This window comes from Podarcis muralis, chromosome 13 (assembly GCF_964188315.1).
Source record: "Podarcis muralis chromosome 13, rPodMur119.hap1.1, whole genome shotgun sequence".
In the NCBI taxonomy this organism is placed as follows: domain Eukaryota; kingdom Metazoa; phylum Chordata; class Lepidosauria; order Squamata; family Lacertidae; genus Podarcis; species Podarcis muralis.
The window spans coordinates 58,134,088-58,158,253 of NC_135667.1; the positions used below are offsets into that span (position 1 = coordinate 58,134,088).

The window sequence follows — 24,166 nt, forward strand, 5'->3', positions numbered from 1 at the left end:
TTGACACAGAGTGGCCTCTGAAGCATTTAGGACTCAATCATACCTTTCCCCCCAAAGTGTCAGGGTGGCAGCTAAATATTGTGGGTGGAACACATCCTGATGAGCTCCCTACCCATAAAGTGGGCATCTAGTGAGTACAGAATGTTGGACTAGATGGGCCTTCAGCCTGATCCAAACTCAGAGGTCTTCATGAGAGGGAATCTTACCTTACTAAGGTCTTTGGCAGTCACACTGTCATCATCCCGACATGGTAAGCGATGAACAAAGGCCAGCATCTGATACTTTGCTCTGATGAATTCCGCTTTATTGGGGCTACAAGTGAGTCAAAAGGAAAAGGAACTACACCACAGAAGAGCATTAAAACGTCTCATGAGTGAGATCTACTTTTGGATAGTTACAAGCTTGGTGGAACAGGGGAATGTTGTGGATGTAATGTATTTTGATTTCAGTAGGGCTTTTGACAAAGTCTTGCTCCCAATGCCTTTTTACTCAGTAGTTGCGCCTGTGTTCCCTAATTAAGCACCTTTAGCTTGAAACTAAGGCCGTAATCCTGTGGGTAGGATGAACACTTGCAGAGGGCCTTCTCAGTAGTAGCACCCACCTTGTGGAATGCCCTCCCATCAGATGTCAAGAAGATGAGTAACTATATAATCTTTAGAAGACATTTGAAGGCAGCCCTGAATAGGGAAGCCTTTTAATGTGTAATGTTTTATTATGTTTTTATATATGCTGGAAGCTGCCCAGAGTGGCTGGGGAAACCCGTCAGATGGGTGAGATACAACAACAACAACAACAATGCAATAATATTTAAAAAATAACAATTCACTTTCTATAAAAATACTCAATGTCCCCATTGGCGAAGGATGGCGAGAAAAAATTGCATTTGATGGGGAGAGGAAGCATGCCATGCAAGAGATGCCATGGCCCAGGAGACCACAGAGGTGGTCTGAATTTCACATGCTGATTTGAAACAAGCATCCCAATCGTGCTCCTCCAGCAGCAGGAGGCCATGGACTCAGCCACACTTCTGACATTTTGATCCGGTGTGCTCCTCCAATGCCCACCCCCAAATAGCTCTCTGAATAAAGAGGCTTTCTCCATTTTAGTCACATCTGCCACCAAGAGTGTTTTCCTCTGCTTGGGCAATGTGGGAGGCAGGATCAGGATTGGCTCACATCGGCTCCAGCCCTGGCCATGGTTTGCTGGAGGTTGCCGTAGGTTTGCCCCTTTGGCCCTCTAGGGAAGATAGAGGTATTGCTCCCCACCCCTGCCCCGATCCAACTTACTGAACTTTGTCCTGGGGGTTTGCTTTGCGCCTTCCGCTCATGACAGATGCAGGATCCAGCAATGAATGTTCCCAGATGGAGTTAGCCCCATTACTGTACAAGGTTTCCAACATCTGCAAAAAAACAAAGCAGAATACAAAGCATGGAGTTGGTGTCTTCCTCTTGTCCAGAGCAACTTAGACGCTAGGTGACAGTTGTCCTGTTGCTGGCATGGAGCTCTGCAGGTGTACTCTCCAAACGTTCTATAATGCACCAGAATTTATTACAGAAACAGCCCTTCTCAAGGCTCTGCTCAAAGTTTTGTTGACCTTTAAAATAAAGTTAAGGGTTAGAGTATTGGGTTTAATGCGCAAAAAACATCCACTTCAGCATTTCAAAAGGCCCCAGACCAGTTTTGAAGTCTGCTGCATAGTCAATCTCTGGACACATTCAGCAATGTGCATTGATCCACAATATTCTGTCTTTTTGCCATTTGTGTCTCATTTCATTACTTCTTCAAAAATTTATTTTATTTATTAAAATTTACATAATGCTTGATTGTTAAAAAAAACCTAAACCCAGAGCTGTTTTAACACACAACACCAGAATCAATCAAACCATAAATGAAATAACCGATAAGCTCAAGACGTTTCCTGGAGTTTTTTTCCTTCTTTGCCTGCTAAACTATTTTCAGTAAAGGAACCTATGTCTAATTAGCTACTGTTTTATGTGGCCCCAAAACACTTGGCAGGATGCTTTTTAAAGAAACAACCACAAGCCTTCTGATTTTATATTGCCAGCTGTGGAAGGGGGAAAACAGCCTTTCTTGCAGGCACCCCCCCACTCCCCCCCATACAACTGCAGTTACATTATAAAACATTAAAAAGCACCAAAAGCAAAAGGTTAGGGAATGTTGACAAACAGAATCATTAAATTGGGAGAAAGCATTTGGTTGTGATATGCATTCCATAGGTCAGTGTTTTCCAGCTCTTCCTATAAGAGCCTGGCTACTGGACCAGATCAAAGAGAGCTCATCTAGCCCAGCATCCTGTCCTCCCAGTGGCCAACTTACTACCCCCATAGGAGTCCCAGAAGCAGGAGGAATGCAGGAGGGTGTTGCCACTGAACAGGCCCACAGATAAAAGAGTTGCTTCAACAGCAAGGAAGTTTACTGGAGGAAAGGTGGAGGCTTATGAAGAACAAGGCACTCTCTGCAATAAAGCAGTTTTGACACATGAAGAGAAAACTCTGGAACACACCCATACAAGTGCATAAAAAGAAAAAGAGGACTCTAAGACTGGATAGTCCTCCGGACCTGCAACATATCAATTGGATGTTTAAGCTCCATTTGAACCAAACAGGTTTACTTGCAAGCAAGTGGAATCAGGAACAGAAGAGAAAAGCACAACTCAGATCCACTTTACAAATTGGTCCAAACATAGCACCAAACTATAATTTAAGTGCTTACACAGCCACTTGTAAGCCTTGGCCTCGCAGGACAAGACAAGGAAGCTTTACACAAGCGAGCTCTTCTCTTCCTCTGCCCCATCCACCTTTGGGCCACACACGACTACTATGGGAAGCTGTTAGGCAGGAGGGGTGGTCATTTGCATGGGCAGCAGCGAGGCTCAATGGCATGATGAGCCCAGTGTGTGTTACCTGAAGCAGCGTTGTGGGCCACGGTGTGTGTTTCAGGTGCCTGACTTGGGAGATGTGCCGGCCCAGGCTCCTATGAACACTGCAGCATTCATCACAAATCAGAACTCCTCTGTTAACTGATGCCCAACATGGGTCTGAAAGAAAAACAGTGGCACATTTAGCATAGGAAGAGAGAGAGGCAGGAGTTTGGTTGCAAAGAAATTCCACTACCGTCCACTTCAGCCACAGGTAAGTGCTTGGGTTTCTCAGGTCCAGTTTTTATATTTTAAAAACTACTCTACTTTGTGCATCACCAAACAAGGAAGGAAATCTGGATTTGTACTGAGCTCAGAGAAGGCACCCAGGGCATGAGCTAAAACAAGCTGCAAAGAACATGCCAGGGTCATGCAAAACAGGAAGCATGACAAGCATCAAGCCAGATTTGGCCTTGAGTCACAAGCCAAGCTGTCTGGTGAACCGGAGCAGAACGGGAAGGTGCCTGGCAAAGCATGAGATCTCTTGAACTAAAGCTGAATAGAACATCTGTTGCACTACTGTCTTTACTGCAAAGGTGCATCATTATTAGAGAAGTTGTAAGAACAGCAAAGGGAAATTGTCAGTTCTCCCTGAAAGAGCTGAAGAACGCACACAATGAAGAAATGCTTGCATACTTGTTTAAGTGTGGGGGAAGATATGGGGCAAGACTGCTGAAACAACCAGCAATTCCCATTTCCACATAAATTATTAGGGTCCCCTGTGCATTTCAAGAGCACGGCAACTCAGCCTCCACCCTAAAAACTACTTACAGTGGTGCCTCGCAAGACGAAATTAATTCGTTCTGTGAGTTTTTTCGTCTTGCGAATTTTTTGTCTTGTGAAGCACCACTGTATTAAGTCTGCAGTAATTTTAAGAAGTGGCCCCAACATTCTCCAGCAGGCTACCACACCGCGTGCTATGAGTTGCTACTCGAAGTCAAGTCGCAACTGCACCTCTAATGCACCCTGGGTATTAACGGTTTTAAGAAAAAGGAAACAAACTTGCAAGACGTTTTCGTCTTGCGAAGCAAGCCCATAGGGAAATTCGTCTTGCGAAGCAACTCAAAAAACCAAAAACCCTTTTGTCTTGCGAGTTTTTCGTCTTGCGAGGCGTTCGTCTTGCGAGGCACCACTGTACTTACAATGCAGCAAAGTGGAATTGCAAGCTGCAAGAAAGAAGAGCACCTACGCTTAATCTCAGAGCTCTCATTTGGGATTTATGTGCAGTATGCCAGTATACTGCGGGAAGTAGTGGAGGACAGAGGTGCCTGGCGTGCTCTGGTCCATGGGGTCACGAAGAGTCGGACACGACTAAACGACTAAACAACAACAACATGCCAGTATACATATTTTGTACTTGATGCTAGGCAGGCTCCCCAACTAGTACAAGTTGGCAACTTACTTACAGAAGGACAACTCATGGGTTTTTGAGTTGGGGGCACAGATTACCAAAGTTGCCTCTGTCTGATCTGGGGGAAGTGACTGCCACAGTTGTGGTGTATGCCCAAGTGCCCTCGGCTGTGTGAACTCAGCCCACAAATGGCAGAGCTGAAGTAGTGCTTTCGTGATGGTGCAATGGGGAGGAAGAAATCGTCCAGAGCCAGTACCTTGAATTGTGCCCAGACCACAAGGCAGACCTGAGATTCGCTGTGGCAGGAAGATCCCACAACAACAGCCCACGGGGCAGCCATTGGTAGCCACACGAGGCTCTGATGTCAGGGGCAATTCTGGCTCGTTCATCCAAGGTACAGGGTAAAGGCTCGGGCCCCTTGTGCCACCACAAGCAGAGCCGGCTGGGTTTCTGAGAACTGGCTGCTGCTTTCTCTTGCCACCTGCAATTAACTCAAGGCAGGACGCGCAATTTCCGCAGCTGGTTTCCTGTTTGGGGCCCAGAATGTCATCTCCATCAAAGGCCCTGGGGGAAGAGGGTGTGTCCTGCAAACTGCCCCCAAGCTGGGTGCTGGTGATTTTGGAAAACATAACCACCTGTGGATGGATCAGGCCCAAGGCCTTTCTAGCCTAGCATCCTGCATCCCACGGGGCCGGGGGAAGCCTTTGGGAAGCCCGCCTTGCAAGGACCCGAGCAGAGCCTGCAGGAGGCTAGTGGGGCCCATCCAGCAAAGCCTCTTGTTCCCGGGCGGGCAAGGGAAACCCATGCGCAAAGGGGAGATGGGGGCCCCCTCTTTAAACCCCTCCCTCCCTCTTTCACAGACACCCCAAGCCCAGAGCGAAGAGGTGGCGGGGCCCCTCGGCACCTGCTCCTTCCCCCACCCGCTTGCGAGGGGAGGCCCTCTGCACATGCCCAGAGGCTCCCTGCACACCCCCAGGCAGGCCTCCCCTCAGCAGGATCGCAGCCCTCCCTTTCCCCGGCGGCCTCTCCCGCGGCAGCCCTGGGGTGCCTGGGTCCCTCGGACGCCTGGGTCCTTCGAGCTCCGCGGTGGCCCCCGCCCGCCCGTCGTCCGCCCCTGGTCTCCCGCGGCGCTTACCGGGAGCGCTGCAATCGGCGCACACGTCGCTGCTCCGCAGCCGCTTGGACATGGCCTAGCCGGGCCGGGTGGAGCCGCTCGGGGGGCCGCCGCTCCCGCTAACGGGTCCCTCTCAGCCCCGCCAGTCACGGGGAAGGCGTCCTGCGCGTGCGCGCGCCACCAGCGCACCTCTTCGCGCGAGCCGAGGCATTCGCCAAGCCGCTTGCGCCAAGTGCGCACCTCACCATCGTCGCGCGGAGGGTCCGTGACGAGGGACGCTGGGGCGGGGCCTCGGGCGGCCATCTTGCCGCCGGGAAAGGCGAGGCATGCAGCGACCATATTTGTTGCGGGTAAAGGTGGTCCATTATTAGTGCTACTGTTTTTATAAAATTGACACTCCAGGAAAAATCAGGGAAGAAAATTAATATGATAGCCCTCTTAAAAAATCTGAAGGGGTGTCCCATGGAAGATGAAGCAAGCTTGTTTTCTCCTGCTCTGGAGAGTAGGACTCAAACCCATGGCTTCAAGTTACAAGAAAGGAGATTCTGACTAAACATCAGAAAAAACTTTCTGACAGTAAGAGCCATTCAACAGTGGAAGGTCTCCCTCCAGAGGTTGTGGACTCTCCTTCCTTGGAGGTTTTTAAGCTGAGGTTGGATGCCCATCTGTCATGGATGCTTTAGTTGAGTTTCCTGCATTTTAGGACGTTGGAGTAGATGAGCCTTAGATTCACTTCCAACTCTACAATTCTATGATTCTGTGATTCAATCCCAAGCCAGAGACCTGCCTCTTTAAACCCTTTGATCCAAGGAAGGGGCAGAGCCTGGAAGCCCTCATAAAAGCTCACCTGGAGCTCTCCACAGTGCTGCAATTACTGACCTTGCCCCATTGTGAAATCAGTGAAATCAGAATAGGCCATACGGTAAGTGGAGCCTAATGGATGACCAAAGGGGACCCATCTTGTCCATCCTTCTATTCTCAGTGGCCAACTAGATATCTATCTATTTGGGATTGTACAGCTCTAGGCAGGCCTAAGCCACCATGCCACCCCAGTCATGTGCTGATAGCAGCGTTAACCAGGGTTCCATCTGCACCCCATGCAAATATTACTTGCCCAATGAGAGCACTTTCTCAATCTGGTGATCCTCTTTTGAGCCCCTCCCTGCTCTGTAGTCCTGCAGCCTCCAAACCAGCGAAGGAGAGGCCAAGTTCCCCTCTGTCCTCTTTGCTGGCTGTCCAAGAGGCACCTTGGGTGGCTATTTAAGCTGAAGCCCCCTGGCATGTCACTGGCTGTGATGAATGATGTTCCAAGAAAATTTGCTATTTTCTGCTCCCAGACAGACAAGCGGATGCATCTTGAATGCCAATGAGTCCCCCGTCTGAGGAGGAACTGGGGAGACCAGGCAGCTGCTTTTCAGATTTGTATGTAAAAGCCGCCCCCCCCCCTTTCCAAGTTTCCCCTGCTGTGCCCGGGCGTGCCTTCCCCCTTCATCTATCATTCTAAAACATTTCTGTCTCGCTATTCAGCCACACACACCCCTGTGGCGAAGCAGCTTACAAAAACTAGTAGATGGTTTTGCCCTTAGCTCTGCAATTTAAAATATACAACCCACAAGGAAAAAGAGATTGGGAGGGAGGAGGAAAACAACAAGCTCAGGCAGGTGTTCTTAAAGTCACAGTTCTTCTAATGAACTGTTGGGATAGAAGAGATGAACTGCTTCTCCCTTGGAGGTTAATTTTGAAAAACAAAGTGGCAAACTGCTATGGTTCTGCCTTGGACCAGTATTTGCCTGAATAAAAGTACCCTCCCCCCCCCCCCATTTAGGTGGGATTTGGAGCCTTCCAGGAAGAATGGGAGGCTATGGCACCTTTCTTGGCTAGAAATTAAGCCATGGCTGAGCCCACCAGAAGTGGCACCTCAACGTAGCTAGGCTCGTTCTGGGGTCCTGCGTCTGTTCCAGGTCTCATGGCTTGGGCTTTCCCGGAGGGAAGCGGGGAACCCAAAGCAATCAGCCTTTGGCCAGGCATCTGGGTTGGGCTTTGCTTGTTCTGACTTGGTCAGATCCCACCTGGGATGTCCAGTTCTGGGTGCCACAGTTTAAGACTGGATATTGACAAGCTGGAAGGTGTGCAGAGGAGGGCAGCCAAGATGATCCAAGGTCTAGTTGGTGGAGTCAGGGATGTTGAGGCTGCAAAGAGGAGACTGCGAGGGGACAGGATGGCCAGACATACAGGATATGAGGGCTGTCATCCAGAGGGTGGAGTGAGCTTTTGTTTCTCCTGCTTCGGAGGATAGGACCCAAACCAGTAGATTCAAATGCTAAGAAAGGAAAATCTGATTAAACCTCACAAAAAACTTTCTGACGGCAAGAGTCGTTTGGCAGTGGAATGGACGCCCTGGGAAGGTGGTGGACTCTCCTTCACTGGAACAGAGGTCAGGTGCCCATCTGTCAAGGATGCCGTAGCTGGACTAGATGGCCCTCAGGGGTCCCTTCCAATTCCACAGTTCCATGGTTCAATGATAAGCTAATACGTCGCCCTCTCCAAACATGGCCGCCTGATCTACGTCGGCGGCAACGGCGCCCTTAGTCACCATGGTGGTCGGAGGGAAGCGCGAGCGAAGCAGAGAGAGACAATACCAGTTGCCTTCTTCCAAGATGGCCGCCGGAGTACCAGGAGACTGTTGGCCGCCCTCAGACATCATGGCGGGCAGCGCAGGAAGCGTGGGTGTGTCGGGGGCGGGGCTGACGCTTTTGCCCGCACGCAGCATGGCGCCCGCGGCTTCAAGGGAGCGGACGAGGGAAGGCGGGTGGTTGCCCTGAGCGATCCCCCCTCCCGGCACCGCCTCCGAAGGCCGTCCCGCCCGCGAGGGGAGGGGGCCGCGGTTCTTCCTCCTCCTCCCGGGGCCTCCTTCCTGGTCCCCACAAGCGGGCGCGGGGCCGGGCGGGTCGGCCTGGCGGGGGGCGAGGAAGGAGGAGCAGCGTAGGAGCGGTGGGGTGGGGGAGCCCATAAGCGGGGGGCTGACGAGGACCTCCCAGATTCCGAGAGGGGTGAGGGGCTTCGCTGGGCACCCAAAGGAGGGGTGGGGGAGGCAGCCCCGACCGTGGGGGGCGGGAGGTGCTCCCCAGCCTGCATTGGGGGCAGCGGAGGGCATGACCTGAGAGGAGTGGGCTGCCTGTGTCAAGGCGTTGTGCCCCCTCCGGGCCCTGACGTGGGGGGAGAAGGGGCCCATCGGCCCAGGATGAGCTCTTCGAGGGACGCCGACAGCAAGTTCCCTTTGCACGGCTTAGTCTGGAATAATGACTTCCAGAAGCTGGAAGAAGCGCTGAAGAACAAGGTAAAAAAGAGGAAGGCGGGCATGTGGCGTTGGAGGGGACACCTGGGCTCTTAAGACTTCCACAGGTGTTTGTGTGGATTCTGAGCAGTTGTACCTGTGGATCACCTTCGTGTCTCTCCTTTCTTCCCAAGAGCTTCAGTAGGATGTGCATGAGAACATCCTCATGACAACCCTGTGAGGGAGGCTAGGCTGAGAGAGGGCCAGTGAGAGGGCCAGTGGCCCCCAATCTCAAGTGCTCCTGCCGCTGTCTTCTCTGGAGCCAGGGCTCGGTCTGTTGGCTCAGGGCTGGAGGGGCTCAAGAGGGGTTGATGGACACATTCATCATGGCAGGGGGTGTACCCATGTTTTCAGTAGAGCAAAGCTTTTAGGGTGGTGGAGAAGGGGGGTCCTACAGTGGACTCCTCCATATCCTAATTCATTCTTCTCTAACCTGGTGCCCTCCATCCCTTTTGGACTACCACTTGCCGGTTGGGGATGATGGGAGTTGTCCAAAACATCTGGTGGGCACCAGGTTGGTGAAGGCTGTCCTGGTTATTTCTGGACTTGCAGGTTTTCTAAAAGCCTTATAGCAATTACATACTATTTTTAGGTACTGCTGGTTGTTTCCTTTTTTTAAAAAAATGTGGAGTTATGGGAAAGAGAAACCAGATTTGTCAGGCCAACCTGAGATCTGTGAAAAAGCAGGAACAATTAAAAACCTGCACAAAGTATGCTTTATTCTCAGGCTGTGCTGCTGAGGGCTCCCTAAATGAGTGGGAGGGGGAATGAATCTGATTTGGAAGAGTTAATCCCTGTGATATGCAAAATAAGAGCAGAGAGGCCAAATGGAATCTCTGCCTCTGTTCAGGCCTATAGGTAGATATATATAAAAGGAAAAGGGATGAGAGAAGCCATCAGCAGCTAAAGCTTCATAGGAAAGAATGAGTTATGAGAAGGGGCAAAGGAAGTAGTAGGGGTCCCTTCATTTGGCAGACACAAAAGAACACAGAAATGGCCAATATTTGAGCTTGCAGCCCACCATGCCACTGGTAGAATCCTGCCCCCTCTAGCAAATGGTTTCAAACTGAGAGAGTGGAAATGGCAGTTGCAACCCTTCTAGGAAGCTCTAAGGCACCATCTCGGCTTGCTCAGGTGATCTACACGCCAGGTCAGTGTCCTGGTCAACTGAACTTGTGCTTCAGAACCTGTTATGAATTTTTCTGCAGTGCAATGATGCGTTTGATGTCTAGGGCTCTGTAGCTGATACAGTGGTGCCCCGCAAGACGAATGCCTCGCAAGACGAAAAACTCGCTAGACGAAAGGGTTTTCCGTTTTTTTGAGTCGTTCCGCAAGACGAATTTCCCTATGGGCTTGCTTCGCAAGACAAAACGTCTTGCGAGTTCTTGCGAGTTTGTTTCCTTTTTCTTAAAGCCGCTAAGCCGTTAATAGTCGCTAAGCCGTTAATAGCCGCTAAGCCGTTAATAGCCGCTAAGCCGTTAATAGCCGCTAAGCCGCTAATAGCCGTGCTTCGCAAGACGAAGAGACTCGCGGAACGGATTAATTTCGTCTTGCGAGGCACCACTGTCAACTGAAGCAAAAGGGGTTTTCTAAAGGGAGCATCTTCCTTGTTTTTCTCTTTCACTTGGGCATCACAGCAGGAAGTGTGTTTTTCTGCATTTCCTCTAAGGAGCATCCATCCCCTATGAGAGAGGCTGGGCTGAGTGACTGTTCCAAGGTCACCTGGTGAGCATCATGATGGGGGGATTTGAACCCAGAGCTCTCTGGTTATGTTCCCCCTGCTCCATCTTTGCCACCCGTTCTTTTCTTGCTATGCTGGCTGTTCTCCAAAGCAACTGTACAACAGCCTGGTTTTCTTAAGACCAGCTGGCTTCTAACTGAAGCTTACAGGTGGTCCACAAACAGTGTTGTTGGTGTCTGGGAAATGTTGGAAACTGTCCAAGTGGGGCCAAGAAGCAAGGCCACTAGGAGGATGAGCATGCTTGCTAGCCTAGATGGAAGGAGACCACAAGGAAACCTGGGACTTTGCTAAGCTGAACCACTCTTTACTGTTGTTGGTAAAGCAGAGAATTGCTCTTCTCCACCCCTCCAAAAATCTGATTTCTTTTTGGAGAAGTTGGTCAATTTGTTCACTTCCTTCTCTGCCCAGTCAGAAGGAGTGATTTGTGTGCAGTGTTAGGCAAGTTCTGAAGGCAGGGGGAGCTTCCCGCAGGCTTAGAGCTGAGTTGGGAATTTGCGGACTGCTGTGTTCAGATAGACCAACCTGCCCCATAACCCCTTAGGCCCATAATGCTAAACTTGGTTTTAAATGTATCTGTTATCGCAGTTGTGGTTATTGTGTGTCTCCATACACACACATACACCCAAAACCTCAGGCCCCTTCCCCAAGGAACTTGCAACTTGCAATTGGCAGCAGGTGCCAATTCTCACTTAGAGGTCCTGGTGTGTAGCTGAAATTCTGAATGGTAAGGAAAATATCACATACGGTCTTTCCTTCTTACAAGGACTAGCAGTTCTTTTACTGTGGAACTAAATTTCACTAAATTAATCCCACGAAAGTGTGCATAGGGATTGTGCCTGAACCTGTGATTTAAAGAAGATTTGTTTATCAGTTAAGCTTAAATAATCTACATATGGCCAGAACCGAACTCAGGATCCTTTGATATCTTCCCTGCAGCCTTATGCATCTTCACACAGAAGTTAGCTCATCTGCAGTCAGCAGACATACAATTTTATTGCTGGTGAGGTTTTGGTAATCTGCAGATAGGTTGAATCTTAATTGCTAAATCATCCGAAATAAATCATTGGCCAGTGAAAAACCTGGTTATCTGTTGTTGGGCCTAACTTTACAACTTCAGTGTAACTTGTGTGTTTGTGTGTGTTGGCCCACGTGGCCCTAAACTCACTATTGCCAACCTAGTGTCTCCAGAAAATTCAGACTACGGCTCCCATCAGCCTCAACCAGCACAAACTGATGTGTGGTGTGTTGGGAACATGGCTGGCTGGGATCGCTCTGGAGGGCATCAGGTTGGGGAAAGCTGCCCTAAGCAGTGCTGTGTACAGCACTGATTACACAATAGAACTCCCACCAGCAGTACTGAAAATGATCATGACCTTTCCTCTTTGGCTCACTGTTGATTTTTACTTTTCCCCCTTAGTTATAGATGCTCTTCTGTTTCAGATTTCTAAAGCTAGTAGTGAAAGACCTAGGTAAGGCGCAAGTGTGTGTTGCTGTTTGCATGCTAGTGGCTCTTTCTCTGCCTTGTGTGGTTTGCATTTTGTAGTGGTCTGTCAAGAGCGCTCATTGTCGTGTGTGTGTGTGTGTGTGTGTGTGTGTGACCATGTCCGTCCCCCAAGTGGGGGTCCAATCCCAGTGACCATCTGTTTCCATAATATCACCAGTCATTTTACAAAGTTTGCTTTGTAAAGGTTATTGCCTGGTATATGCATCAGCAGGCATTTTGCCATAGCATCCTCTCGTAGCTGAATAGGATGACAGCAATTCCTGGTACAGAAAATCAGAGGCCAGATTCTTCTTTTCGGGGGGGGGCAAAAGCTTCTTTTCAGCTTTCGGGGGGGACAAGAGGGGGAATAACACAGTGGGAGGACATAGACTTTGTTCACAGAAGTCCCTCTCAGTCCCAGGCCTCTTAGGACATTCACAGAAGAATGTGAGTGTTTCCATTTGCAAGTGCTGGAGAGAAGATGGCTTCACCCTATTGGGCCAACACTTGTGCAGGAAGGCCTCATCCTGCAGGATACTCAGTGGGAGAGGATCCTGCAGTGTTCTTCAGCCTTGGGTCCCCAGATGTTGTTGGACCGCAACTCCTACCACCCCTGACCATAGGCTAAGCTGGCTGCGGATGGTGGGTTTTGTCATTCAACAGCATATGGGGACCCAAGGTTGAAGAACGCTGCTTACCTGTGGGTTGTTGGACTCCCACCTCCCAGCTGGCATAGCCAATCCATGGTCAGGGATGATAGGAGTTGGAGCCCAGCAACAGATTCCTCACCCCTCCTGTAGGAGAAATCTGGGCTGGTGAAGAGGGGAGGCACTACGGTGAGATAAAGTCCCAGCAGACTAGGCTTCCCCGTTCGCTCCCAAAGCCCACTCACAAAGAGCTGGGAAATTGTAAGAGCCTGGAGGAACTTGCTGACACAGTTCTTGTGGAGCTCCAGTTTGAAAAAGAAAGGAGGAACCTCTTCCCACAAGTGCTTTCGTGATTATTGCAGGGGGGATCCTATCTCAGGGGTTGAACTCTGCCCACCAAATGCCCCAGGTTCAGTGCTCAGCATCTCTAGCCAAATGATCTCGCATAGGAAGGCCGGTTGCCATCTGGGAGAGCTGCCACCACTCTTGGGTAGACCAGCCTTCCCCAGCCTGTCACTACCCAGATGCCTCCTGCCATTCTTGCTGTGGCTGATAGGAATTGCAGTCCAAAATGACCCTAAGGCAGAGGGGAGTTGTATCCAGAATATCTGGAGAGCACAAGTTTGGGGAAAGTAAACAATATCGTGTTAAAGGGACCAATGATCTGACTCAGTATAAGATTGCTGCTTGAGTTGGATGCTGGTGGAACCTACCAAGAGAAAAATGTTTTATGCTTAGTTGCAAAACATTGAAGGAGGCAAAATCTGTCTGTTTTACAGACCGCTGGTGGGGTGCACCACATGAGCTGCAGTTTGAGACCAGAATTTCTTCCATGTCTCTTCATAATTTCATTGCATAGGGTGTTTTACTTATCTCTATATAAAGGATGATCAGTTTGATTTCTCTTGGGATTGCTGTCTCATTTTAAGCTTGCCTGCCTATGTGTCCTTATAAGCAACACCAACAGCATTGAAGTTGTCAGCATAGACTCCATGAAACATTGTCAGCTTTCATATTTAGCTCTGTACATCCTTGATGACTTGTGTTGACTATAGCAGAGGCCTTAGAAGAGGTCTGCCTATTGGCTTTTTAGCAGGATGTGGACCAGCGGGATCCCCGTGGCCGGACCTCATTGCATCTTGCTGTTTCTTTGGGATACATCGAGTCTGTCAGAGTCCTCCTGCGGCATAAAGCAGATGTCACCAAAGAAAATGCACAGGGATGGACAGGTAAGGGGTTGCAGCAAGGCATGTTTGCAGCAAAAGGGAGGAGAACAGAGGAAGAACTTCAGGCAGGGCCTAGACCAGTGTTGGGCAGAAGGTAAAGCTGTTGGTCTACTAGTCAATCGCTCGTTGATTTGGTGCTTCAAGGAACCACCGACTTGGATTCCTGGGCAAGGAATTCCAATTCCCACTTGTTTAAATAGGGCACCAACAACACAGTTCCCACCACCCTTTAAATTAGACTTTTGAAACAAAGAAAGCTTGGGTTAAGCAGGCGTGAACTTTTGTAGGACAGGTTTATGAGCTCCAGTTCAGTTCTGGTACTGAAAACAGCTCAAAGGCACTCTGCTCTTTCATTCTAGTGTTACGTCTTTTGCACGTGACTCTGTTTGATAAATTTGGGGACTCCAGTAACAAAAGGAAAAGTAGATCTGACCAGGCTAAAGCATGTCTATTCTAGGCCTAGATGTTTCTATGCTTTCAGCAGAAGGTGTAGGCAGGCCCTGGAGCTTCTGAGGATGGCTGTCCAGGGAGCTAAGAAAGTTCCAGAAAAGCAGAAGTGAAAGTTCATGTTCTTGTTTAAACTGGCTCACTAGTTGCCAAGTATCCAGCACGATGTGAATCCCTTTCCCTCTCTCTTAGCTTCCCTCTGTTTGTCTCTTTTCCAGTCTTGCATGAAGCTGTCAGCACAGGGGATCCTGAGATGGTCCACATGATCCTGCAACATAGGGATTACCACCAGACGTCCACCACTCTTGGTGGGGTCCCAGAATTGCTCCAAAAAATTAATGAGGTAAATAGAGAGACATGAATGATGCCTATTTAGCTTGCCAGTTCTTTTTAATTCCATAACCTTCATTTTAAAAGCCATAGATAGGCCTCAGCTCAGTTAAAGACGAGAAATGTAAAATTTCTGAGAAAACCCTGGGGGGAAGCTACCCATTCTTTAGTCGAGCATGCTCGCAATAAGTACATGCAGGGTTGCAACCTCAATGGTATGAGTGTTTTAGATTGCTGCTTAATACAGATGACTGGGAGATTGACTTCTGAGTTGTTGTTGTTTAGTCATTTAGTCGTGTCCGATTCTTCGTGACCCCATGGACCAGACTACGCCAGGCACTTCTGTCTTCCACTGCCTCCCGCAGTTTGGTCAGACTCATGCTGGTAGCTTCGAGAACACTGTCCAACCATCTCGTCCTCTGTCATCCGCTTCTCCATGTGCCCTCCATCTTTCCCAACATCAGGGTCTTTTCCAGGGAGTCTTCGCTTCTCGTGAGGTGGCCAAAGTATTGGAGCCTCAGCTTCACGATCTGTCCATCCAGTGAGCACTCAGAGCTGATTTCTTTAAGAATGGATAGGTTTGATCTTCTTGCAGTCCATGGGACTCTCAAGGGTCTCCTCCAGCACCAGAATTCAAAAGCATCAATTCTTTGGCGATCATCCTTCTTTATGGTCCAGCTCTCCCTTCCATACATCACTACTGGGAAAACCATGGCTTTAACTATACGAGCCTTTGTTGGCAAGGTGATATCTCTGCTTTTTAAGATTCTGTCTAGGTTTATCATCGCTTTTCTCCCAAGAAACAGGCATCTTTTAATTTCGTGGCTGCTGTCACCATCTGCAGTGATCATGGTCCCCAAGAAAGTAAAATCTCTCACTGCCTCCATTTCTTCCCCTTCTATTTGCCAGGAGGTGATGGGACCAGTGGCCATGATCTTTGTTTTTTTGATGTTGAGCTTCAGCCCATATTTTGCGCTCTCCTCTTTCACCCTTATTAAAAGGTTCTTTAATTCCTCCTCACTTCCTGCCATCAAGGTTGTGTCATCTGCATATCTGAGGTTGTTGATATTTCTTCTGGCAATCTTAATTCCGGTTTGGGATTCATCCAGCCCAGCCTTTCGCATGACGAATTCTGCATATAAGTTAAATAAGCAGGGAGACAATATACAGCCTTGTCGTACTTCTTTCCCAATTTTGAACCAGTCAGTTGTTCCATATCCAGTTCTAACTGTAGCTTCTTGTCCCACATAGAGATTTCTCAGGAGACAGATGAGGTGATCAGGCACTCCCATTTCATTAAGAACTTGCCATAGTTTGCTGTGGTTGACACAGTCAAAGGCTTTTGCATAGTCAATGAAGCAGAAGTAGATGTCTTTCTGGAACTCTCTAGCTTTCTCCATAATCCAGCACATGTTTGCAATTTGGCCTCTGGTTCCTCTGCCCCTTCAAAATCCAGCTTGCACTTCTGGGAGTTCTCGGTCCACATACTGCTTGAGCCTTCCTTGTAGAATTTTAAGGATAACCTTGCTAGCGTGTGAAATGAGTGCAATTGTGCGGTAGTTGGAGCATTCTTTGGCACTGCCCTTCTTTGGGATTGGGATTGGGATGTAGACTGATCTTCTCCAATCCTCTGGCCACTGCTGAGTTTTCCAAATTTGCTGGCATATTGAGTGTAGCACCTTGACAGCATCATCGTTTAAAATTTTAAATAGTTCAGCTGGAATACCATCACTTCCACTGGCCTTGTTATTTGCAGTGCTTTCTAAGGCCCATTTGACTTCACTCTCCAGGATGTCTGGCTCAAGGTCAGCAACCACACTACCTGGGGTGTACGAGACATCCATATCTTTCTGGTATAATTCTTCTGTGTATTCTTGCCACCTCTTCTTGATGTCTTCTGCTTCTGTTAGGTCCTTACCACTTTTGTCCTTTATTATGGTAATCTTTGTACGAAATGTTCCTTTCATATCTCCAATTTTCTTGAACAGATCTCTGGTTCTTCCCATTCTGTTGTTTTCCTCTATTTGTTTGCATTGCTCGTTTAAGAAGGCCTTCTTGTCTCTCCTTGCTATTTTTTGGAAATCTGCATTCAGTTTCCTGTATCTTTCACTATCTCCCTCACATTTTGCTTGCCTTCTCTCCCCTGCTATTTGTAAGGCCTCATTGGACAGCCACTTTGCTTTCTTGCATTTCCTTTTCATCGGGATGGTTTTCGTTGCTGCCTCCTGTATAATGTTACGAGCCTCCATCCATAGTTCTTCAGGCACTCTGTCCACCAAATCTAAATCCTTAAACCTGTTCCTCACTTCCACTGTGTATTCATAAGGGATTTGATTTAGATTGTATCTTACCGGCCCAGTGGTTTTTCCTACTTTCTTCAGTTTAAGTTTGAATTTTGCTAGAAAAAGCTGATGATCTGAGCCACAGTCAGCTCTAGGTCTTGTTTTTGCTGACTGTATAGAGCTTCTCCATCTTTGGCTGCAGAGAATATAATCAATCTGATTTCGATGCTGCCCATCTGGTGATGTCCATGTGTAGAGTCGTCTCTTGTGTTGTTGGAAAAGAGTGTTTGTGATGACCAGCTTGTTCTCTTGGCAGAACTCTATTAGCCTTTGCCTTGCTTCGTTTTGAACTCCAAGGCCAAACTTGCCAGTTGTTCCTTTTATCTCTTGACTCCCTACAATCCCCTATAATGAGAAGAACATCCTTCTTTGGTGTCATTTCTATTTTTTTATATATATAAATTTTTATTCAGGTTTTTACAATATTACAAAATGAAAAAGAAAAAATACAAAATACAAAATAAAAATAGTTAAAAACAAGTTCAATCTTTTCATCGCTTATTTTTCATTTACTTGTTTCCTGGACCTCCTCATACCTCCCTTTTTTGTATTCCAGTTCAACTTATTAGTTCAGCAATTCCTTTCCCTCTTTATTTTATCCTGAGCTTTAATCTTAAATTATTATAGCATTAAATTTTTACCTATTAAAAAACCATTTTTTCATATTCTTTTATACCATTACAGCTAGGAACCACTTAATTTCAATCCAACATCATTCTAACATTCATTAATTTTGCAATATTTCTGTAAGTAGTCTTTAAATTTCTTCCAATCTTCTTCCACCGACTCTTCTCCCTGGTCTCGGATTCTGCCAGTCATTTCCGCCAATTCCATATAGTCCATCACCTTCATCTGCCATTCTTCCAGTGTAGGTAAATCTTGTGTCTTCCAATACTTTGCAATAAGTATTCTTGCTGCTGTTGTAGCGTACATAAAGTTCTATCCTTCTTTAACACCGATTGGCCGACTATGCCCAGGAGAAAGGCCTCTGGTTTCTTCAAAAAGGTATATTTAAATACCTTTTTCAATTCATTATAAATCGTCTCCCAGAAAGCCTTAATCCTTGGGCACGTCCACCAAAGGTGAAAGAATGTACCTTCAGTTTCTTTACATTTCCAACATTTATTGTTGGGCAAGTGATAAATTTTTGCAAGCTTGACTGGGGTCATGTACCACCTTTATATCATTTTCATAATATTCTCTCTTAGGGCATTGCATGCCGTAAACTTCATACCTGTGGTCCATAACTGTTCCCAGTCAGCCATCATAATGTTATGTCCAACATCTTGTGCCCATTTAATCATAGCAGATTTCACCGTTTCATCCTGAGTATTCCATTTCAACAGCAAGTTATACATCTTTGACAAAATTTTAGTTTTGGGTTCTAACAGTTCTGTTTCTAATTTTGATTTTTCCACCTGGAAGCCAATTTTCTTGTCCAAATTATATGCCTCCATTATCTGATAATAATGAAGCCAGTCTCGCACTTTGTTCTTTAGTTTCTCAAAACTCTGCAATTTCAGTCTATCTCCATCTTGTTCCAAAATTTCCCAATATTTCGGCCATTTGACCTCCATATTGAGCTTTTTCTGAGCTTTCGCTTCCATCGGTGACAGCCAGCTTGGAGTTTTATTTTCCAATAAGTCCTTATATCTTATCCAAACATTGAACAATGCTTTCCTAACAATATGGTTTTTAAATGCTTTATGCGCTTTGACCTTGTCATACCACAGATATGCATGCCATCCAAATACGTTGTTAAAACCTTCCAGATCCAAAATGTCTGTGTTTTCAAGAAGTAGCCATTCTTTCAACCAGCAAAAAGCTGCTGATTCATAGTAAAGTTTAAGGTCTGGCAGGGCAAATCCACCTCTTTCCTTTGCATCTGTTAATATTTTAAATTTTATTCTAGGCTTCTTGCCCTGCCAGACAAATCTAGAAATATCTCTCTGCCACTTCTTGAAACAGTCCATTTTGTCCACAATTTGCAATGCTTGAAACAAAAACAACATTCTAGGCAATACATTCATTTTTATCGCAGCAATACGGCCCAGCAGTGAAAGCTTCAAATTTGACCATATTTCTTGTAATCCACATTGAGCAGTGATATGGGACGGTAGTTCTTAAGCTGCGTCTTTTCAGTCTCTATTTTTGGTACAAGTGTGATATATGCTTCTTTCCACGACTCTGGTGCCCTTTTCCCCTCCATTGTTTCGTTACAGACCTCTTTCAAAGGTTGTACTAGCCAATCTTTTAAAGATCTGTAGTATCTAGAAGTCAGTCCATCCGGTCCTGGGGATTTACCCAATTGCATATTCTGAATGGCACCTTCTATCTCCTGTTCAGTTATTTTATAGTTCAACATTAATTTATTTTCTTGAGAGATTTTTTGTAGTCCATTTGTTTTCAAAAATCGGTCTACGTCGGTTTCTTTCTGTGGCCCTTGTTGTTTAAAGGACCTCTGGAAACAGTTTCTAATCTCAGCTGGGTTCTGTATATTCCGTCCTTCCACTTCTAAATTTGTAACTGTATTTAATTTTTGTCTTTTTTTCATCTGCCAAGCCAACAATTTCCCACATTTATTAGCCGACTCAAATGTCTTTTGTCTCATTTGTTTAATTTTCCATTCAATCTCTTGATTCATCATTTTCATAAATTGCACTTGATATAACTTTATTTCTCTCAAAATCTCTTGCGACTTGGGTTTTGCTCTCAATTTTTTTTCACTTTCCTTTATTTTCTCCAGAATTTTATCCTTCTTCTCATTCTGGATTCTCTTCTTTAATGCATTCTGTTGTATCAAGAACCCTCTCATAACAGCTTTACTTGCGTCCCAGATTACTCTTTTTTCCACATTGGTGCTCATATTTATCTCAAAATAATCTCTCAAGGTTTTTTGGGCCTTCTTAAACACTTCTTCATCTCTAAATAAGGTGTCATTCATCCTCCATCTAAAGGAACCAGTTTGTGTTAGTTTCATTTCAATCTTGACAGCATTATGGTCGGAGCAGGTTTTTGGGCAGATTTCCACTTTTCTTGTCTTTGGTGCCATTCCTCTAGTTACCCATATTTGGTCAATTCTAGTCCATGTCATTTTGGCTTCTAGAAGGTGTTGTAAGGCTTCATAGAATTGGTCAATTTCAGTTTCTTCAGCAGCAGTAGTTGGTGCATAAACTTGGATTACTGTGATGTTAAACGGTCTGCCTTGGATTCGTATCAAGATCATTCTGTCATTTTTGAGATTGCATCCCAGTACAGCTTTCTCCACTCTTTTGTTGACTATGAGGGCCACTCCATTTCTTTTACAGGTTTCTTGCCCACAGTAGTAGATATGATGGTCATCCGAACTGAATTTGCCCATTCCCGTCCATTTTAGTTCACTGATGCCCAGGATGTCAATATTTATTCTTGCCTTCTCATTTTTAACCACATCCAACTTACCTTGGTTCATGGTTCTTACATTCCAGGTTCCTATGCAATATTTTTCTTTACAGCATTGGACTTTCCTTTCGCTTCCAGGCATAACCGCAACTGAGCGACCTTTCGGCTTTGGCCCAGCCGCTTCATCAGCTCTGAATCTACTTGTCCTTGTCCTCCGCTCTTCCTCAGTAGCATGTTGGACGCCTTCCGACCTGAGGGGCTCATCTTCCAGTGTCATAACTTTTATATGCCTGTTGTCTTTGTCCATGGAGTTTTCTTGGCAGGGATACTGGGGTGGCTTGCCAGTTCCTGCTCCAGGTGGATCACGTTTGGTCAAAACTCTCCACTATGACCTGTCCATCTTGGGTGGCCCTGCACGGCATAGTTCATAGCTTCTCTGAGTTATTCAAGCCCCTTTGCCATGGCAAGGCAGTGATCCATGAAGGGGACTTCTGAGTAGATGTACATAAAATTGTGCTGAAGGATATGAAGTGGGGTGTTGCGGTCATTGGAGGAACACAGTGAAAAGAACAGCAGATGCCTAATACTTCTGTCTAATGTCATAATGCAACAGCAGCGGGGAACCTTCGGTCACTGGCCTTACTGGGCCCTCCTGACCTCTCCACTTGGCCAAGCCATACCTACCTGCTGCCATATATGAGATCAGTTGTGGGTCTTTTAAAGTCATGGCTGGTGAAAGCGCTTTGACGCCTCAGCTATTGGCTGATTGTTGAAGCTTCAAATCACAGGGATTTTTGCAAGCCTCAAAGATCAGCGGGTGGTAAGAGCTTAAAGCAGTGTTTCCCAACCGGTGTTCCGCGGCACACTAGTGTGCCGCGAGACGTTGCCTGGTGTGCCGTGGGAGAGAGGCAGGCGAGTCGGGCGGCGAGAGGCGGGGCGGCGGCGGCGAGGATCCGCGTCGAGCCGGGGGGCGGCTCCGCGGTGATGGTGCCGAGGTTTCTCTCTCCATTCTCCCCTCACACACACACACACACACAGGAAATAACACAGGATCAGCTGACAGGACCCGGCCAATGGGGCGGCGGCGGGGCAGCGCGCACAAAAGGGAGGAGCGCGAAACGGCGGCGGCGCAGGGCGGGAGGGCGGCACATTGCGCGTGCTCAAACCCGCCCTCCGAGGCGCAGAGGGGAGCTGGGCAAGCGCCTTCTTCAACCACGCACTCGTTTAAAAGTTTCTCTTTCAAAAAGGAAACGTGGGTTTCTTCCACCCCATTGGCTGCGACTCCGCCCACTCCGTCCTCCTCCCCCTCGCCCGCCCGCGGCGCCTCGCTCCTCAGCCTCCGCCATGTACTGCTCGCTCCGCTCCCTCCAGCGCCTGAGTTGCGCCAGGGGCGCCGCCGTCCACGCGCGCCAGAGGGGCCCGCCGACCTGCAGCCGCCACGCGCAGCCACGGAGGATGGTGAGCGACGCCCCCCCCCCGCTGCGCGCGCAATGGAGGGAGGGAGGGAGGTGCAAGGGCGTCAGAGGTGACCTTTGCCGGCCTCTTGCGGGACAGGCGCCTCCTGCGCGGCTGAGGGGCCCCTTCCCGCCTTTGTGGGCCTGACGCGGCCTCAGGGTTCCCTCCCTCTCTCCACATATATAAATTGGCTTTTATTATTAGCGCTTTCGCATTCCTTTTTCTCCCTCCCAGGAGCTCCGGTGGGGGGGGCGGGCGGGGCTCCCCGCCATTTACCCCCCACAACAACCCTGTGAGGGAGGCCGGGCTGAGAGGATTCCAACCCGCGTCCGCCCCCGCTGCTTCCTTCAAGTGGCGTCCTGGGCGAGGACAACATTTGACGGCCCCTCCCTCAAATATCCCTCATTTTCGCAATAATTCATTTTGGTACAGCTGCTTTTTCCAACGGATCTGTTCAGTGTTGTTATTTGCGCCCCTCTGCCGCCAGCAGCGTCCCAAATCCAGCGCTGCTCCCCTCCTTAGGATGCCAAGCACTCTGAATTGGGAAGTGGCCCCCTTGGGAAGAGGGAGGCTTGCCTCCAAGTAAAGATGAATATGAAAGTACCTTGTTTTTAAGGGCCTGCGGTGGTGGTGGCTGTTTAACATCCAAGGCTCACAACACAAAAACACAAAACTACATTACATGGGACAGTGGTACCTCGGGTAACTGAGGCTTCAGGTTACAGACTCCACTAACCCAGAAATATTACCTTGGGTTAAGAACTTTGCTTCAGGATGAGAACAGAAATCGTGCTCCAGCATTCAATTTTTTTTATAATAATCTAAAAAAGTTAACTACAGCTTTGAAACTTCCCAGGAGAGGCCGCCCAGCGCGGGGCTCTCGCCGTCTGCCTGCCTGGCTGCCTGCGAGCTCGGCGGGCAGCGCCTCCGTCCGCAGCGCCCGCCTCGTGGCTCTCATTCCCTGCCCCTGCCAAAGCTCACCCAGCCAAGCCGCGCTCTCCTTCCTGCCTCGCTTTGCTGCCTCCTCCCCCCCCCCAAAGCTTGGAGGTTCCCCGGCGCCGGCCCGCAGGTTTGACCCCCTTCTCACACCTGTTCGCGCTCCTTGCACGGAATGGGGCAGATGGGGAGGAACGGGGCTCGCCGCTGCCTCCGCTCGCCCTCCCCCCCTCCGCCGGCGGTCCCGCGATTCTTGGCTTTTTGGCGGTTGGCACAGAAGGAAGGCAAGGGGGGGGGGGAATGAAACTTACACTTTCGTGCGTCCCTCCCGGCGTGACGCTGCGTGCTGACGTCACGGGGCTGTGGTGTGCCTCGAGATTTTTTTCATGAAACAAGTGTGCCTTTGCCCAAAAAAGGTTGGGAAACACTGGCTTAAAGAGCACCCAGAACAGCCAGCCGCCTGCTGTTCATCTGTGTGCTGACCAAGTTCTCTTTATGAAACCACTTAATGATGTGGCCACTTCATCATCATGAGGCCTGCAGGCTTCAAGTTCCATGCCATTTGTGCAATATTGCATTCATTTCATTTTAAAGTAACACATTGGATTTTATAGGCCCTACCCCAGTCTGAATCACACATCACAACTGTGCTCTTTTCCCTCCTCCAACAGACACCAGATTTTTATGTGGAAATGAAATGGGAATTCACCAGTTGGGGTACGTTCGAATTAAATTTCCTTCTCTTTTCTTTGAGGCTGTGTATTTCCTTTTCTGTTCAGCTCACTCTTACTGGGACTTGCTTGTTTTCAGTTATGTTGCACTATGTCTATGTGTCTGTCCTGCCAAAACTCCCTAAGAGCCCCCAAAGGGTCTGTGTTTAACCTGAGTGCACATATACAAACCACATGCTAGATAGTGAACCACAAGAGGTGAGAGCATCTTCCCTACAAGGAAAGGCTATATCAGGGATGAGGAACATGCTGCTCTGCACACCCTGTTGGGCTACAGCTCCTGTTCTCCTGGCCCTTGCCAAGGCTGGCTGCTGGTGTTGGGAGTTGGGAGTCCAGCAGCATCTGGAGGGACTGCAGGGTCCTCACCTGCCCGCCTGCCGCCACCCAGTTTAGGAAAAAGCATGATTGGAAAGGGGCCTGCCAGATGTTTGTGAGTTCATGGGCGGTGCTGAGAGATTTTCCTCCCTTGTAATATTAGAACTTGGGGTGGGGTCCTCCAATGAAACTGATAGGGAGGAGATTCTGGACAGGTGAGAGAAAAGTCTGCAAAATGCAGATTTATTGTTTGGAATTGGATGCTGTAAGACAGCTAGCTACTGGGTTACGCGTATAGTGGTAAATTTTTGACATGCAGCAGCTCGTCATGATGTTCCTGAAGCCTTGCTCTCCCAGTGCTGTGCTGCAGGTGGGATTCCTGGGACTCTCCAGGA

The 24,166-nt window shown here is 48.1% G+C and overlaps 2 protein-coding genes across 27 annotated transcripts in view; one reads left to right on the plus strand and one right to left on the minus strand.

Moving 5' to 3' along the window:
* GIT2 (GIT ArfGAP 2) overlaps positions 1-5,601 on the minus strand; it is a 34,442-nt gene extending 28,841 nt beyond the window's left edge. For 7 of the 15 annotated variants that reach the window (XM_077917714.1, XM_077917719.1, XM_077917717.1 and 4 more), the window contains exons 1-4: positions 4,546-4,693; positions 2,925-3,058; positions 1,287-1,399; positions 207-312 (exon numbers count right to left, since the gene is read on the minus strand). In XM_077917714.1, the coding sequence (XP_077773840.1) occupies positions 207-312; positions 1,287-1,399; positions 2,925-3,058; positions 4,546-4,678 (486 nt within the window). In that variant the 5' untranslated portion in view covers positions 4,679-4,693. Of the gene's footprint in view, positions 1-206; positions 340-1,286; positions 1,400-2,924; positions 3,059-4,545; positions 4,694-5,424 lie in introns of those variants that run through there. The other 8 variants (XM_077917721.1, XM_077917720.1, XM_028701625.2 and 5 more) reach the window with 5 other exon arrangements.
* Positions 5,602-8,252: 2,651 nt separating this feature from the next.
* Positions 8,253-24,166, plus strand: part of ANKRD13A (ankyrin repeat domain 13A) — a 30,529-nt gene continuing 14,615 nt past the window's right edge. For 3 of the 12 annotated variants that reach the window (XM_028704081.2, XM_028704085.2, XM_077917729.1), the window contains exons 1-4: positions 8,254-8,740; positions 13,702-13,837; positions 14,500-14,624; positions 23,397-23,442. In XM_028704081.2, the coding sequence (XP_028559914.2) occupies positions 8,645-8,740; positions 13,702-13,837; positions 14,500-14,624; positions 23,397-23,442 (403 nt within the window). In that variant the 5' untranslated portion in view covers positions 8,254-8,644. Of the gene's footprint in view, positions 8,741-11,895; positions 11,948-13,701; positions 13,838-14,499; positions 14,625-23,396; positions 23,443-24,166 lie in introns of all 12 variants that reach the window. The other 9 variants (XM_028704082.2, XM_077917726.1, XM_028704084.2 and 6 more) reach the window with 9 other exon arrangements.